Source organism: Aplysia californica, unplaced genomic scaffold, assembly GCF_000002075.1.
Source record: "Aplysia californica isolate F4 #8 unplaced genomic scaffold, AplCal3.0 scaffold00026, whole genome shotgun sequence".
In the NCBI taxonomy this organism is placed as follows: domain Eukaryota; kingdom Metazoa; phylum Mollusca; class Gastropoda; order Aplysiida; family Aplysiidae; genus Aplysia; species Aplysia californica.
In genome coordinates, this window is record NW_004797296.1 from 2,193,142 (window position 1) to 2,206,280 (window position 13,139).

The following is a 13,139-nucleotide window of genomic DNA, read 5'->3' on the forward strand; positions in this document are numbered from 1 at the left end:
TTACTATTGTTGTTATTATCATCATCATTGTTATTATTAATATTATTATTATTTTTTTATCTTTATTATTATCATTATTATTATGATTGCCATTGCTATTATGCGATGATAAGCAAAAACAACTTAATAAACTGATTTCAATTAAAACAGAAACTCACCTCGGGGACTCTGTCTGCTAACTGTCCCAGAGACATTTTGTTGTACATCGCCTCATTGTCCCTGCGCTCGTGTTCTGGGACCATGATCTGTTGACAAAATATAACAAAAACCCAACACAGTAACAAGCAAAACACAATAAAGGGGAAAAAAAGCCACTAACTAACAAACGAAGCGACGTAATACAAAATAAGTGTGATGAACTGTCACAGGTCATAAGCCTATTATCTGTTTTGTTGCAGCAAACTCGTTAAAAATAACATACGCCAGCATTGTCTTCATAACAAAGATACATCTCAAGCCACGAGCTGGCATTACTATTTAAAATACTCCGAAAAAAAAAAGAATGGAGATTTGATAAATTAAGATACAGTTGTAGCAAAGGTATGCAGATATTTATGATCAATGAGAAAAAAAAAGCAGCGTCTTGCTAGAAGATGTGCCGACTTCTAAAAGTTAAAATTACGTTTGTGCCTAACAGGCTATAACGATTTGATTCCCTGACCATTGAGATATGATATTACTCTGTAACGGACTGGCCGCTCGAGTCAGTCATCTGTACAACAGATTAATATGTTCATCATATTATGTAAGAAAGCTCAATTCACATATCTTGTAAGGCGTTCTGTTACCTCAATTCGTATCATGCTGGACTATGAAGCGAGTGGCCCTGGTTCGAATCCCAGACTGGCTGCTCTTAAAGTTGGGTCGTTATGTGGAATTTCCCATGCTCTCAACCCGTTTGAGTCGTTCCTATCGAAAACGGACTTTAAATACAGAGCTCTCGCCTCTTAAATAATTCAATAGTGCTGATAAGGGCGTTACACCCATACACTCATTTACACCAGCAGACTTTTCATTATCTGTACTGAAATTCAAATGACTCACCATCTGCTCGACACAGACAATCATCATTTGTGTCATGACATGGTGCAATCAGGAGCTCGTCAATTTTTGGGCATATGAGTTAATTGGTATCATCTTAAAGTCTATTCATTTGCTTTGCTTATGGTGGAAAAATATGCATCTATGTTGAATAAAAGTCGAAATATTTGCAAATGAAGAAGATCAAGGTTGCCACGTTTCAGAGGTAAAATTAGCGGGAAAATGGCAGTTTGGTAATTTCCATAGCTTAAGAGTCCCTGGAAACTGAAATTGTACATTTCTGTGCCTTTAATCAATGTTTTAAAAAAAAATCCACTCAGAAATGTGCTTTATATGGATATAAAATGTGATAGGCCTCAAAAAGAAAATTAGAAAACAAGAATCTGTCCCAGAGCCAGAAAAACGCAAATTTCTTTGATTCCATTTTATTGACGAGCTCTTAATTTCACCCACGATGCCTCACATTTGTACGGCTCAGACAAGCATTATCTGAGTCACCGCGAGAGAGAAAGAGAGAGAGAGAGAGAGAGAGAGAGAGAGAGAGAGAGAGAGAGAGAGAGATAGAGAGAGAGAGAGAGAGAGAGAGAGAAAGGGAAAAAAAAGAGAGAGATCGAGAGAGAATGTTTTACAGAGCGGGTTGCAGCACATGAGACATGTATTTCCTAATGCCCTGTCTTGTTGTGCGTTTGCGTGAGTGCACCTAACCTTTTGTAAAATCTACTGCCAAATGTAAACGAATAAAACAAATTTCTCCCTTCGAGATGAATAAAGATTGTCATTGTCATTGTCATTGCCAATCATCTTACCTTGGCCAACTCCACCTCAAAGTTGACCCAGTCGTCCACGTCTCTGGACGCCGTCTTCTCGTCTGCTCCAAACATGACCGCCACGTCAAGGGCGAACTTCCTGTATAGAGCCAGCTTAGAGTATTCGTCCTTGAGGTAGTAGTCTAGAGATAATAGGCCCAGCTCAGGTTGGTCCAGCTGATGAAGTACAGGTAAACTCAAAGTTTAGTTTCTTTAGTTCTAGTAAAAGTTTTTCGGCATTTGCAACACAATAAGGTCATATAAGTGCCGAATATTAGAGGTGTTACAAGAGAGTAACAAAAACAAATGAAGAAGGAGAGAAAAGGACGATAGAAGTTGAATAGGAAAAAAGGAGCAAACCACACCAGAGCACCTGCCAACCACCCACTAACTCCAAGTCTAAAATCAGAGATTGATGGTGCTTAAGATATGGAAAAATCGACTGACAATGTTTAAATTTGGCACATTATGACGGATCTGGGGCATATAAATGACAACCCTGGGGTCAAATTCAACAAATTTTCTTTAAAGAGAGGGGTCAAATGTCCAAAAATGTTTAAAAGGATCATACATTCAAAAACATAGGAAAAAGAGGCTAAAACAGTACGTAACTATGGGTGGCTTGTGCGTTTATAAATTTAAAAAATCATTAATGTTCTGGCCTGGTCTGATCCAGCTAATTGTTACTTGTTCATGTTTTACGTTTTCATTGACACAATTTAGCTCATTTAAGTAACTAGACCAGATCAGTGTCTTTGGAGTAGCGGTTAGACGCTCACGTAGAAGACATGCGTGTGGGAAATTTTGTTATCACACTCACACATACACACGCACGCACGCACTCACACACACACACATACACACACACACGCACACACACATACACATACACACACACGCACAAACACAACTACTCACACATACAACACATACTACGCCCCTTACAAAACAACCCCCCCCCCCCGAAACACACACACACACACGTACACACACACACACACACACACACACACACACACACACACACACACACACACACACACACACACACACACACACACACACACACACACACATATATATATTATATAATGTATATATATATATATATTGATATAATGAAGAGCTGTAAGTCTAATAGCTCAGACCTGTATAATGTTCACATCTGACTTCTTGTCGTCCTCCGACACCCAAAAGTTGATCATGTCCTTGGAGTTAATTCGTCGCAGCTTTACCAGCAACTCGATCACGTCCTGATTGTCGTACTGCCTGTCACGTGACTTATCCAGCACTGGCCAGCCGCCCAGCTCAGCCAACAAGCTGCGTACTGGCTTCAGACCCAGCAGGTCTATTTGTGCTAGAAAAAAAATCAGCAGTAAAATATTATTATTATAATAGGTAGAGTTTTTATAGTGCAAGTTCCCGCTCAACAGCAAGCACAATGCGCTTTACAATCTATTTATATTACTGAAAGTAACAGCATTGTTGTACAATTGGTTAACATCTTTCCGTCATGTATCATATATTATATACATGTATTTTTTTATTTTGCATTTTCAGCTACTCTACCCTTACACCCTCATAGATCTAGCCACCGCCGCCACCAACACCACATATTATGCCTCTTCAACCATTGAATCTTCTTCTTTCTCCTCTTTCTTCTCTTTCTCCTCTTTCTTCTCTTTCTCCTCTTTCTCCTCCTCCTCCTCCTCCTTCTCCTCCTCTTTCTCCTCTTCCTCGTCTTCCTCCCCTTCTTCCTCTTCCTCCTCTTCCTCCTCTTCCTCCTCATGGTCATCGCCATCGTCATAATTACCATTACAATCTTAATAAACAGCTTTAGGAATAATGACAACAATCTGTATTAATCGAACTAACTTTTAAAGTAATTTATTTGGAAGTGCAGATAAATCTTTGTCCATACACTGCACAGTAAGTATTTACATATCTGCAATGCGAGGAAAGGGATACTAAACACACAGCACACATACGTACTTTCATTGATACAAGATGTGTACAAGTCTTTAGCTTTTATGGTTACTTCAATGTCCTCCTTAGGATCCTTTGGCCTTTCGATAATACCTGAAACAATATTTGGATATTGACACATTAGCCAGACAACAAACAAAGGAAGAGTGATAGTAAAAAAATAAATAAATAAATGAAATAAATAAATAAATAAACAAATAAATAAATAAAGAGAGAAGAAGGAAAAGAATTACAAACTAGATTCCTCACGAGATTTTTTTTTGCTTTGTTTAAGTATATATTAGAATATAAAAGTATTTTATGTACTTTGATATTACGCAACACTGATTATGGTAAATATTATACTTTTGTCTGTACTCCGTTCCTTTATTCATCGCTTGTTAAACGTTTATAAAGTGCCCCCACTGATTACTGTACAATCTTCTTCTAACCTTTTCACTCAAATGCTTTGTTCACTTCTTTCCAAGTACTTATACAATGTCCCAATATCTACCACAAAATCTAACTTTTAAGTCTGTGAAATGTTCCAGTGTTTACCCCAAGTCAAACGAACTGTTTTGTTCAAGCTTTACGCCTTTTTCATTCTGAGCATGAGACTAATGAGTTCTAACTTACGAGTCGTAAGCCTACTCCCTGCTTTGGTGCAGCAAGTTTAGTTTGAAATATGAATACGTTAGCCTTTTCATTAAAAAGTGATAGGATTCAAGCTACAAGCATTATCAACCAACAGTGTAAGGAAAAAATAGATATTGTTACAACGTGAGGGTCAGTGGCGGGGCTCTCCAAGCGCAAATGGCGCCACAGCGCCACCCTTTGAAATGGAGAAAGGATTTTCAAAAAAGGGAATACGATGTTCCAAAACTTAACAAAATATCACAATATTTTTTCCAAACCATTCTCTTATACCTAAGTACTCCAGTCTTTAGTTAAGGGGTCTATAATTAGGCTAGTGGGAGGAGGGCGGGTAAGCCTCCCGTTGCCGGTCGCAAGGGTCCCCCCGCGTCTTTCGTTCCCTACGTCTGACTTCACCGAGGGCGCCGAACCCAGATCGGCTCAACCTGAACCAGTGTCTCTGCCTGAACCCATCTGGGTGTTCATTGTTTAGGTGTGACGTCTGGTCAAAATAATTCAAAATGATCTGTAAACTATTTGATTCAATCAGTTGAAAACAGGGTTTTCTTTCCAAGAATAGCAAAAATGTTTCTTTAATACCCCATCCAGACGTTTGACGGAAGACAAAAGAGATATCACTAAGAACATAACTCAGCAAAAAATACTACAACAGGTACTCCCATCACACTAAGAGATTGTACTGTTGGGCCAAAGGGCCAAGATTGATTTGGCGTCTGTATGGTTGGGAGGGGATGAAGTGGTAGTTAGCCTGGACATGGCCACATGGCATGGTTGCGAACTGTCTAAAAATAGGTTTTATTGTCTGCTTTCTAGAAACCAGAACTGCAAGGAATCAGGGAATGGGGTCATTATGTCAAGACGCCCCGAGGGCAATAGTGCATGCGTGTTCTCGACTGTGAATTTGTGCTTTTCAGTTGATCAGTTGGAAGTTATTGTTTTGTGTGGGATTACAATGTGATTTGATTATGCGCATCTTGACCGCTGAACTCTCTCTCGATCTATATAAAAGATTGTACCACCACGAATCTATTCTTCTCGCATGGTAGTATGTATCAGTATTAAAATTAAATGAACAAGCGTATATAGTAGGTCTACAGTTTATAGGCCTGTAATAAGTAGGCAATACTATTCGTTGTGATAAATTTGTTCTAGGCGCCACCTTCTCTGGAAGTGACGCCACGCCCCTCGTGAGGGTACAGTTGCAGTATTAGCAAACAGATATCTATGAAAAATGAGGAATACGAGAAAGCACAATAATGCAGCATCCAACCAGTAAACTGGCCAACTTATAAGAGTTAACGTCACGGTCTTACTCTTCAGCATGGCCTGCAGGTCGTCCCCTAGTTTGGTGAAGGTGTTGTGGTTGGTGCGGTCCGCCGGGATGATGTTCATCTTGTTCCAGTTCCCGCAGGCAAAGTCGTAGAAGTTGTCACACGGTGCCACAGACGCGTCCATGGAGGTCAGTATACGTGATGCTATGAGAAAGAAAAAGTGTGCGTGTGTGTGTGTGGGGGGGGGGGGGGGTGTCAAAAGTTCAACTCCTTTGAGAAAAGAGAAGCACGTCAACACAATAAGTGCTATTTAGTGAGAGGAAAATGCGAGACAAATACAGGGATAATTCTGGGACAGATCTCGTAAGGCAGAGATAGAAATTGGAGTGAAAGATAGACTGTGACTACGTGCATGTATGTACACCCAGGAGGAACATAATTTGGTTGCTTTTTGTACAGGAAGTGACTTACATTTTACTATCTAGATCTGCAAAATACGTCCTCACACGGAGCACAATTAAATGTTAAGTCCAATGGTATTTGTGACTGCCCTGTTTTCTGATTTGTTGAAAACTATCATAGTGAACTTTATTTATTTATTGCAGAGACACAATTTTCTAATAATTAAAAATGCAATTTATGCACATTCCACCAATGTTATTGGACTTCAACACACAAGGAACACTTCTTTACGTTTCTTTAATTTCATACAATTTTTACAAGTCTCGGTTTTTAAAGGTCAGTTATGAGTGATCATATCTGTGGCGACTCTTAATACCAATGAAATATTAATGTATCGGATGACGCAGAATGTATTTAGCTTTAAACTGGTGTGCCCCATGAGTGGGTAGAGCTCTGTTTCTACACGATGATTGGGTGATCTCATTTTCAAATTTCTTTGGGCCGCCATTGTATATTTGAGGTACTCTCAACAAACAACAAAACAGAACAGAACAAAACAAAATTGGAAGCCTCAATATCGATGAAGTATTAATGTAGCAGATGTTGCAGGATGTATAAATTGAGCTTTAAACTGGTAAGCTCCATGAGTGGGTAGCGCAATGTTTATATACGATGAATGGGTGATCTCATTTTCAAATTTCTTTCGGCCGCCGTTGTATGAGATACTCTCAAACAAAAAACAAAACATGACAGAACAGAACAAAAAAGGGGAAGCTCACGGCTCCGCCCTCACCAGCATTGACACAGCCCTGCGTGAGACAGATATCGTCCAACTTCACGCCCTCGGGCACGGTGTAGTCGCTGTAGCCGTCCGCACCCTGACTGGAGCTACCGTCCACGCCCCCGAGGGAATGGGCTCCTTTCTGGGCGGCGATCGCTCCCGTCTGAAAGCCTGCGTCATCTGGGGAGCACACGAGGGTGAAGTAACATACTCACACATTAACTCTTGAGAAGGTAGAGGACACATAATCATATCCGATCAGCAGAAGACCAAAAGCAATGTTGCTAAGCATAACCATGCACACATCAGGAGGGGCTCTCGTTATCTTGAGGTTAATGTTTTCGCCTCTCATTCAATAGGTCCCGGGTTCGAATCCAGAAACAGACAAAAATGTTTTCAATAACAATTTTCTCCTTTCACATACTTTCCTGCTCTCTAACAATATTCTGTTGTCTGCTTTCGCCTCCATTTTCTGCCCACACCCCCTCACCTCCTTTGCCCAATCCTCTAGGCTCCTGATTCTTTCTGCAGCCTTTTTTACTGCTGCTACACCTTGGCTCCTTCTTACTGCTGTCTTTTAGCCGCACCCCTGATCTTATATTAGGAAAGATCTACACCTAGCCTTCTCGGACAAGGGCAAAAAATCTCGGGGGTCCCACATGTAAGTTGTTCACGTTAAAGGTTCCTTGGTGGTCCAAAATTGATAAGAGTAGGCTTCGGCAGCCACCTGGGCAAAAATAAAAAATTCCTACCAACTGAAAATGTTTAATGTGTCCCGTGCGCTCATACATGTGTGACTTTACGCAGTTGCACGTGCCGCCAAACACTTACAAAAAAAAAGGTAAAAAGATGTTTAAAAATACAGCAAGTTTTTTCCACCTGAGGAATAATCGAGCTAAAGTAAACTCAGAGGGCAAACAAGAGAAGAATATTGAAGAACAACCCTGAATCAGTGCTGTGCACGTAGCTGTGACAAAGGAGACGGCCACGACAACAGCGAGGATAAAGCGAAAACTCTCTTAGACAATACATACTTGTCGTCTACCAATACTTCAAAGCAGGTACGAATTCCGTAAAACGGTAAACTATCGGAGCCGTGCACTTTCCAGAAAAAAACAGCCCTATCAAAGCCACGTACTATCAGAGCAGCGCACCTTTTGACGATATCAATACAATTAGATTGCCGATTCCATTCAACGGTTACAGTCCCCTTGACAAAATTACTCTGCCTGCACAGCCCCGATCAAAATATATTCGTCTTTCTGCAGACGTTAAGCGATTTCCAGACCATTTCTAAGCTGAAAGTAAAAACACAGACCAAACAGAAAGGCACCACGAAGAAGGAGGAAGGGAGAACATGTAACAAACAAATGTACACAGATGGACAAGTCTCACAACTTTAGTTTTTATCCTGAATGAGCAAGAAAATGCTGCCCAAACACTTAAAATATTGCCCATGTCCTTTAGATACATTTCTAATACATGTACCTGAAAAGCCTATTCATTAAATACAAAATCTAATTGATATCTGGTCCCAAGCCCAGTAAATCGCTGAGGGTACTTAAATTGTTGAATGGTACTGTAACTGTTTTGGTATTCGGCAATCTAATTGCACGTCTCTGATAGTGCGCGTCTCTAATGTTCTCCCCGTAAACCTCTTGCTAAAACAAAACACTACTTCCAATCTTCTGATAATGATGAAATAATAAAATTATAATTATAATAATACTGAAATATCCTCATGAAATCCCCATGGAAAAAGAAAAAGAGGTGGTAAAAGGGGTAAATTTCTCTTGGCTTAAAAGCTCCAGGACATAAAATGACAAGGTATAGAATGATCGCAAGAAAAGTATAGGACTACTGTTTCATTTTTTAACATTGTTGGTTTTTTTAAAAGTGTTTTTGTGAAAGGGGGGGGGGGGGTGTAAACAAAGAATGTAAAAGAACCGTCAAAAAGAAAATACTTTGTATACAAACGAAATTCCCAATCATGTACTAAAGAAAAAGATTTCTTTAAAAAAAAAATCTCTTGCCCATTTATATGAGATTGACGCCATTTGATTAGTAGAAAAAGTGAGTATGATAGTGCCCAACAGTGTAGTATTACGTGCATACTTAGCATAACCAGTAACTGTTACAGATAGATATTCCAGGATTACAGGGGTAAGCGGTTATGATTTTAGAAATACTGGTGGTGATGAGGGATGATGCGGGATTGTGTTTAAATAATGTTAGCGTTAGTCCTATCTTCCTCTGCTCCAATGAGTCACGAGGGACGTGCGCCCCCTCTCTCTCGTTCTCTACTGGAACCATCTTTACGGTCACTGTGAAGTTCCGAAATGGTGGGCACAGTCTCTGCTAAGGTGACATTGTTAGTGTTGAAGAAAGGATTTCTAAAATTAACAATTCTTCGCCTTAATAATATTATAACCGAGAATACACGAGGAGCCTTTCAAAGCTCTGTGCTTTTACTTCGCCCAGGTGTCTATTTACCAGTTACTTATCGCTGTAAGTAACCATTATTTTTGTCAATGTGTTTCTCTGCAAGCGAGGCAGAGACACATATATCTGTACTGTACGTTTTCCCGTGACAGCTGTTAGATTACATGCAGTTCCCTGTTCAACCGTGGGGGGGGGGGGGAGAGAGGGGGAAAGAGGGTAGGGGAGAGTTGGGGATTAAACCTCTATCCTTTTTTCAAGTGTTTTGCGGCGCTCGCAGCAGCATAATGACGTATTTTTGAGCACACGGTACACACCAAACATTTACAGTTAGCAGGACATTTTGAATTTTGCCCGTGGGGCAGCCGAAGCCTACTCTTATCCATTTTGGACCGCCAAGGGATCTTTAACGAGCGCAACTTGCACACAGGACCTCCGAGATGGTTAGCCCTTGTCCGAGAAGGCTAGGTGTAGTTCTTACCTACCATAAGATCAGGGGTGTGGCTGAAAGAAAGCAGTAAGAAAGAGCCAAAGACAAGTAGTAGAAAGGCTGAAGAAAGAGCAAGGAGCCCAGAGGAGGGGGCAAAGGAGGTGAGGGGGTGGGGGCAGAAAGTGGAAATGAAAGCAGGCAGCAGAATATTGCTAGAGAGCAAGGAAGAAGGTGAAAGGAGACAATTTTAGAGAAGAAAATTTTCTCCACTGTCCGGATTCGAACCCGGGACCTATAGAATGAGAGGCTAGCACCTTAACCCCTAGACCACGAGAGTCCCCTCACCTGTCCGGGGTTGCCACTTATAGATTATTATACTATAATAAGGGCGACTACTTCTGTCTATATAGACGCTTCCATACCTCGTGTTTATTTGTCTCGTGCTCAGTTTTCTTTCAAGTCCGCCGTTTTAACCTGTTCCCGTTCGTTTTATGCAAGAAAATTCTGAAATTATACAAACTCAGCCCAAAAATGTGGAATTATGCGATTCTGTTAATTTTAACAACAACAACAACAACAACAACAAAAAAACGATAAAGGAAAATAATCAGAAATTATGCCCCCCCCCCCCCCCCCCCCCAAAAAAAAAAAAAATAAGGAAATTTTTCGAATTTTTCCCCCCCCCCCCCCCCCCCCCCAAAAGAAAAAAAAAATATCTAATTTTGTTAAATTATGCGGGGTGCATAAAACCTCGGGGACAGTTTAACATAATATTTTTCACTGACAGATTGTTGGAAGCTTCCAGGTGCTCTGGTGTAGTTTGTTCCTCCTCTCCTGTCAAACATCTGTCGTCCTTAACATCTCCTCCTTCTTGTCTGTTGTGTTACTCTCTAGGAACACATCACATCCAATGTTCAGCACTTATAATATAAACTATTTGAGTTGCAAGTGCCAAAAATGTTTGACTAAAACTGAAACTAAACATGCCTGCCCATCTCTTTTAAACTTCTAAGAAACGAAGATACAAGAAAACATTCATATGGAATTGTCATCTTCATAATAAATTTACGACAACGGCACCGTAAAACACAGGGTGTAACTTGTGTAACTAATATTTCTGGACCCTAACTTTTGACCAAAATTGTAAAAAAAAAATGTGCACCATCTATTCTCCCATTGGGAAGGACCTTAAGTTTGTGGTGTTTTTTCCTTGTACGAGTTTTACGGCACTCACGACATAATAAGGGCATCTTATAGGTGCCGACGATAAAATTAATGAATAGTAATTTATACAAAGAAAGGAAGAATTTACACAAAGTAAAGGGAATAGATGTTTGATTGGAGAGAAGGGCCCAACAACCCCATAGCGCCCACGAACCACCCATTGCGAGGAGCACATAGTCTCAACAGAACAAAAGATAGTTGATATAAAACCCTCATTCTTTCCAACCAGGAATCGAACATGTGTCTACTGTGTGTGAAAGTGAAGCGTCTAACTGCTACATCACAAACGCTAGTCACCATTAATGTGATTCAATTCATAATTAAAATTTGATTATTGACGTTTTCAGTTTTGGTAAACGTTAAACAGCGCTCGCAACAGCACGACTGGGAGAACATCAGAGTCGTGCATTTTTGAAAAAACAAAAACAGAGCAAAACAAACAGACCAATAAAAAAAATTATAAAAGTTTTAAAATAACAAAGCTCCGCACTTTGGGGAAAAAAAGAAAAACTATCAAAGCCGCGCATGATCTGAACCGCACACTTTTTGACGACATCTATACAATTACATTGCTGATTACCAAAACCAATCCCATCCAACAATTGAAGCCCCCCTCTGCCCTCACTGCCCATTTGAGTAGTAAAACACCATAGCCTTGTGTCAGTCATAGTGCTTAAGAGAGGAGTGAGACGGCTAATGTACGTTCCTTCTGTCGTTGATTTTCAACTCACCATTTATCTGAGTAATGGTTATTTCTGGCACACTTACTGTACTATTCATAAATAATAATTTTATTACCAGACGTTTTAGAACCAGTTTTATTTTTATATGGGACTAACATACCTCAATCACTTTGTCAGTTGACTCAACAGGAAAGTAGCTTTCGTGATACTTCATTGTATGAAAATAGGTTCTAGTACGAAGTAATTTTGTAAAGGGGACTGTAACCGTTGGAGGGAATCGGCAGTCTTATTGTATCGATGTCGCCAAAAAGTGCTTGGCTCTGATAGTGCACGGCTTTGATAGTTGTTGTTTTTTTTAATTATTTATTTAATAGTGAGCAGCTTTGATAGTTGTTGTTTTTTTGTTGTTGTTTTTAAATTTAAGTGTGCGGCTCTGATAGTTTCGCGCACGACTGACGCTTTATGATTTACTCAGCAGATCACTACAAATAGTAGTAAGGACGATGTCATTTATAATACACTGGAGACTTGGGGAAAATTATATCGCAACATTTTCTTTTTGTCGCTAGATCGGTTGACCTAGACACAGGTCGAAAGATGGACAGTTTTTTGTTTACAGCTGTCCTGGTTAAAAACATAGCTGGGGAGATGGAAAGAAAAACCACAAAATGTGGTGTATTTGAAAAGAAATAGGATGAGAACGAAAGAAACGTAGACAGAAAGAAAAATAAGAAAGGGAAACAATAACGGGATCCTCAGAGATTTATGAGTAGAAAATTGCAATACTATTGCATTTTAAAAATGTCTCTACATTAAAGAATACAGGCACAATTTGAGACATAAACGTTTGTGAATGAAAATTGTAGTTCAGATGATGCAGCGCAGAGCCCTTGATTTTTATCCCTAGAGATTACATTGTTCTTTTTTTTCGATCAACAGAAAGCAGGAACGCTCTCTTGTGATGAACGTGAGAGATGCGTCTTTTGGGGTTTTTTAAAATGATTTGTTCCTATTCATCTTCACGGGATTTCCCAGCTCTATTTCTTAGTTCTGTCTCTTATTTGCATCTTACGTTATCGATTTTCTATCCGTTAATATGGTTCCCCTTGAAACCTCGAGTGTTTTCCCGAAGTTACGCACGCACGCGCAGACGTGCATACATCCATCCCACAACCACCCACCCCGCCCCTCGCCTCTCTACCACGCACACGATCATAACATCGTTGCATGCTAGCACCTAATATTATTATATTTACCCTTATCACGTTTTCTGACACACGCACACACACACACACACACACATACATATACACACACATACACACAAACACAAAAGCACGCATACACATGATCTCTCTCTCTCTCTCTCTCTCTCTCTCTTTTTCTCTCTCTCACATACACACACATACAGGTTCTCTCTCTCTCTCTCTCTCTCTCTCTCTC

At 40.0% G+C, this 13,139-nt stretch overlaps 1 protein-coding gene across 1 annotated transcript in view; it reads right to left on the bottom strand.

Annotated features, from left to right (window-relative positions):
- LOC101861636 (neprilysin-1) overlaps positions 1-13,139 on the bottom strand; it is a gene marked incomplete in the record, with an annotated part of 31,137 nt that overhangs the window by 17,160 nt on the left and 838 nt on the right. Inside the window, 6 exon segments of the mRNA XM_035973258.1 lie at positions 159-245; positions 1,848-2,024; positions 2,996-3,204; positions 3,840-3,926; positions 5,780-5,941; positions 6,933-7,100. Of these exon segments, the coding sequence (XP_035829151.1) occupies positions 159-245; positions 1,848-2,024; positions 2,996-3,204; positions 3,840-3,926; positions 5,780-5,941; positions 6,933-7,100 (890 nt within the window).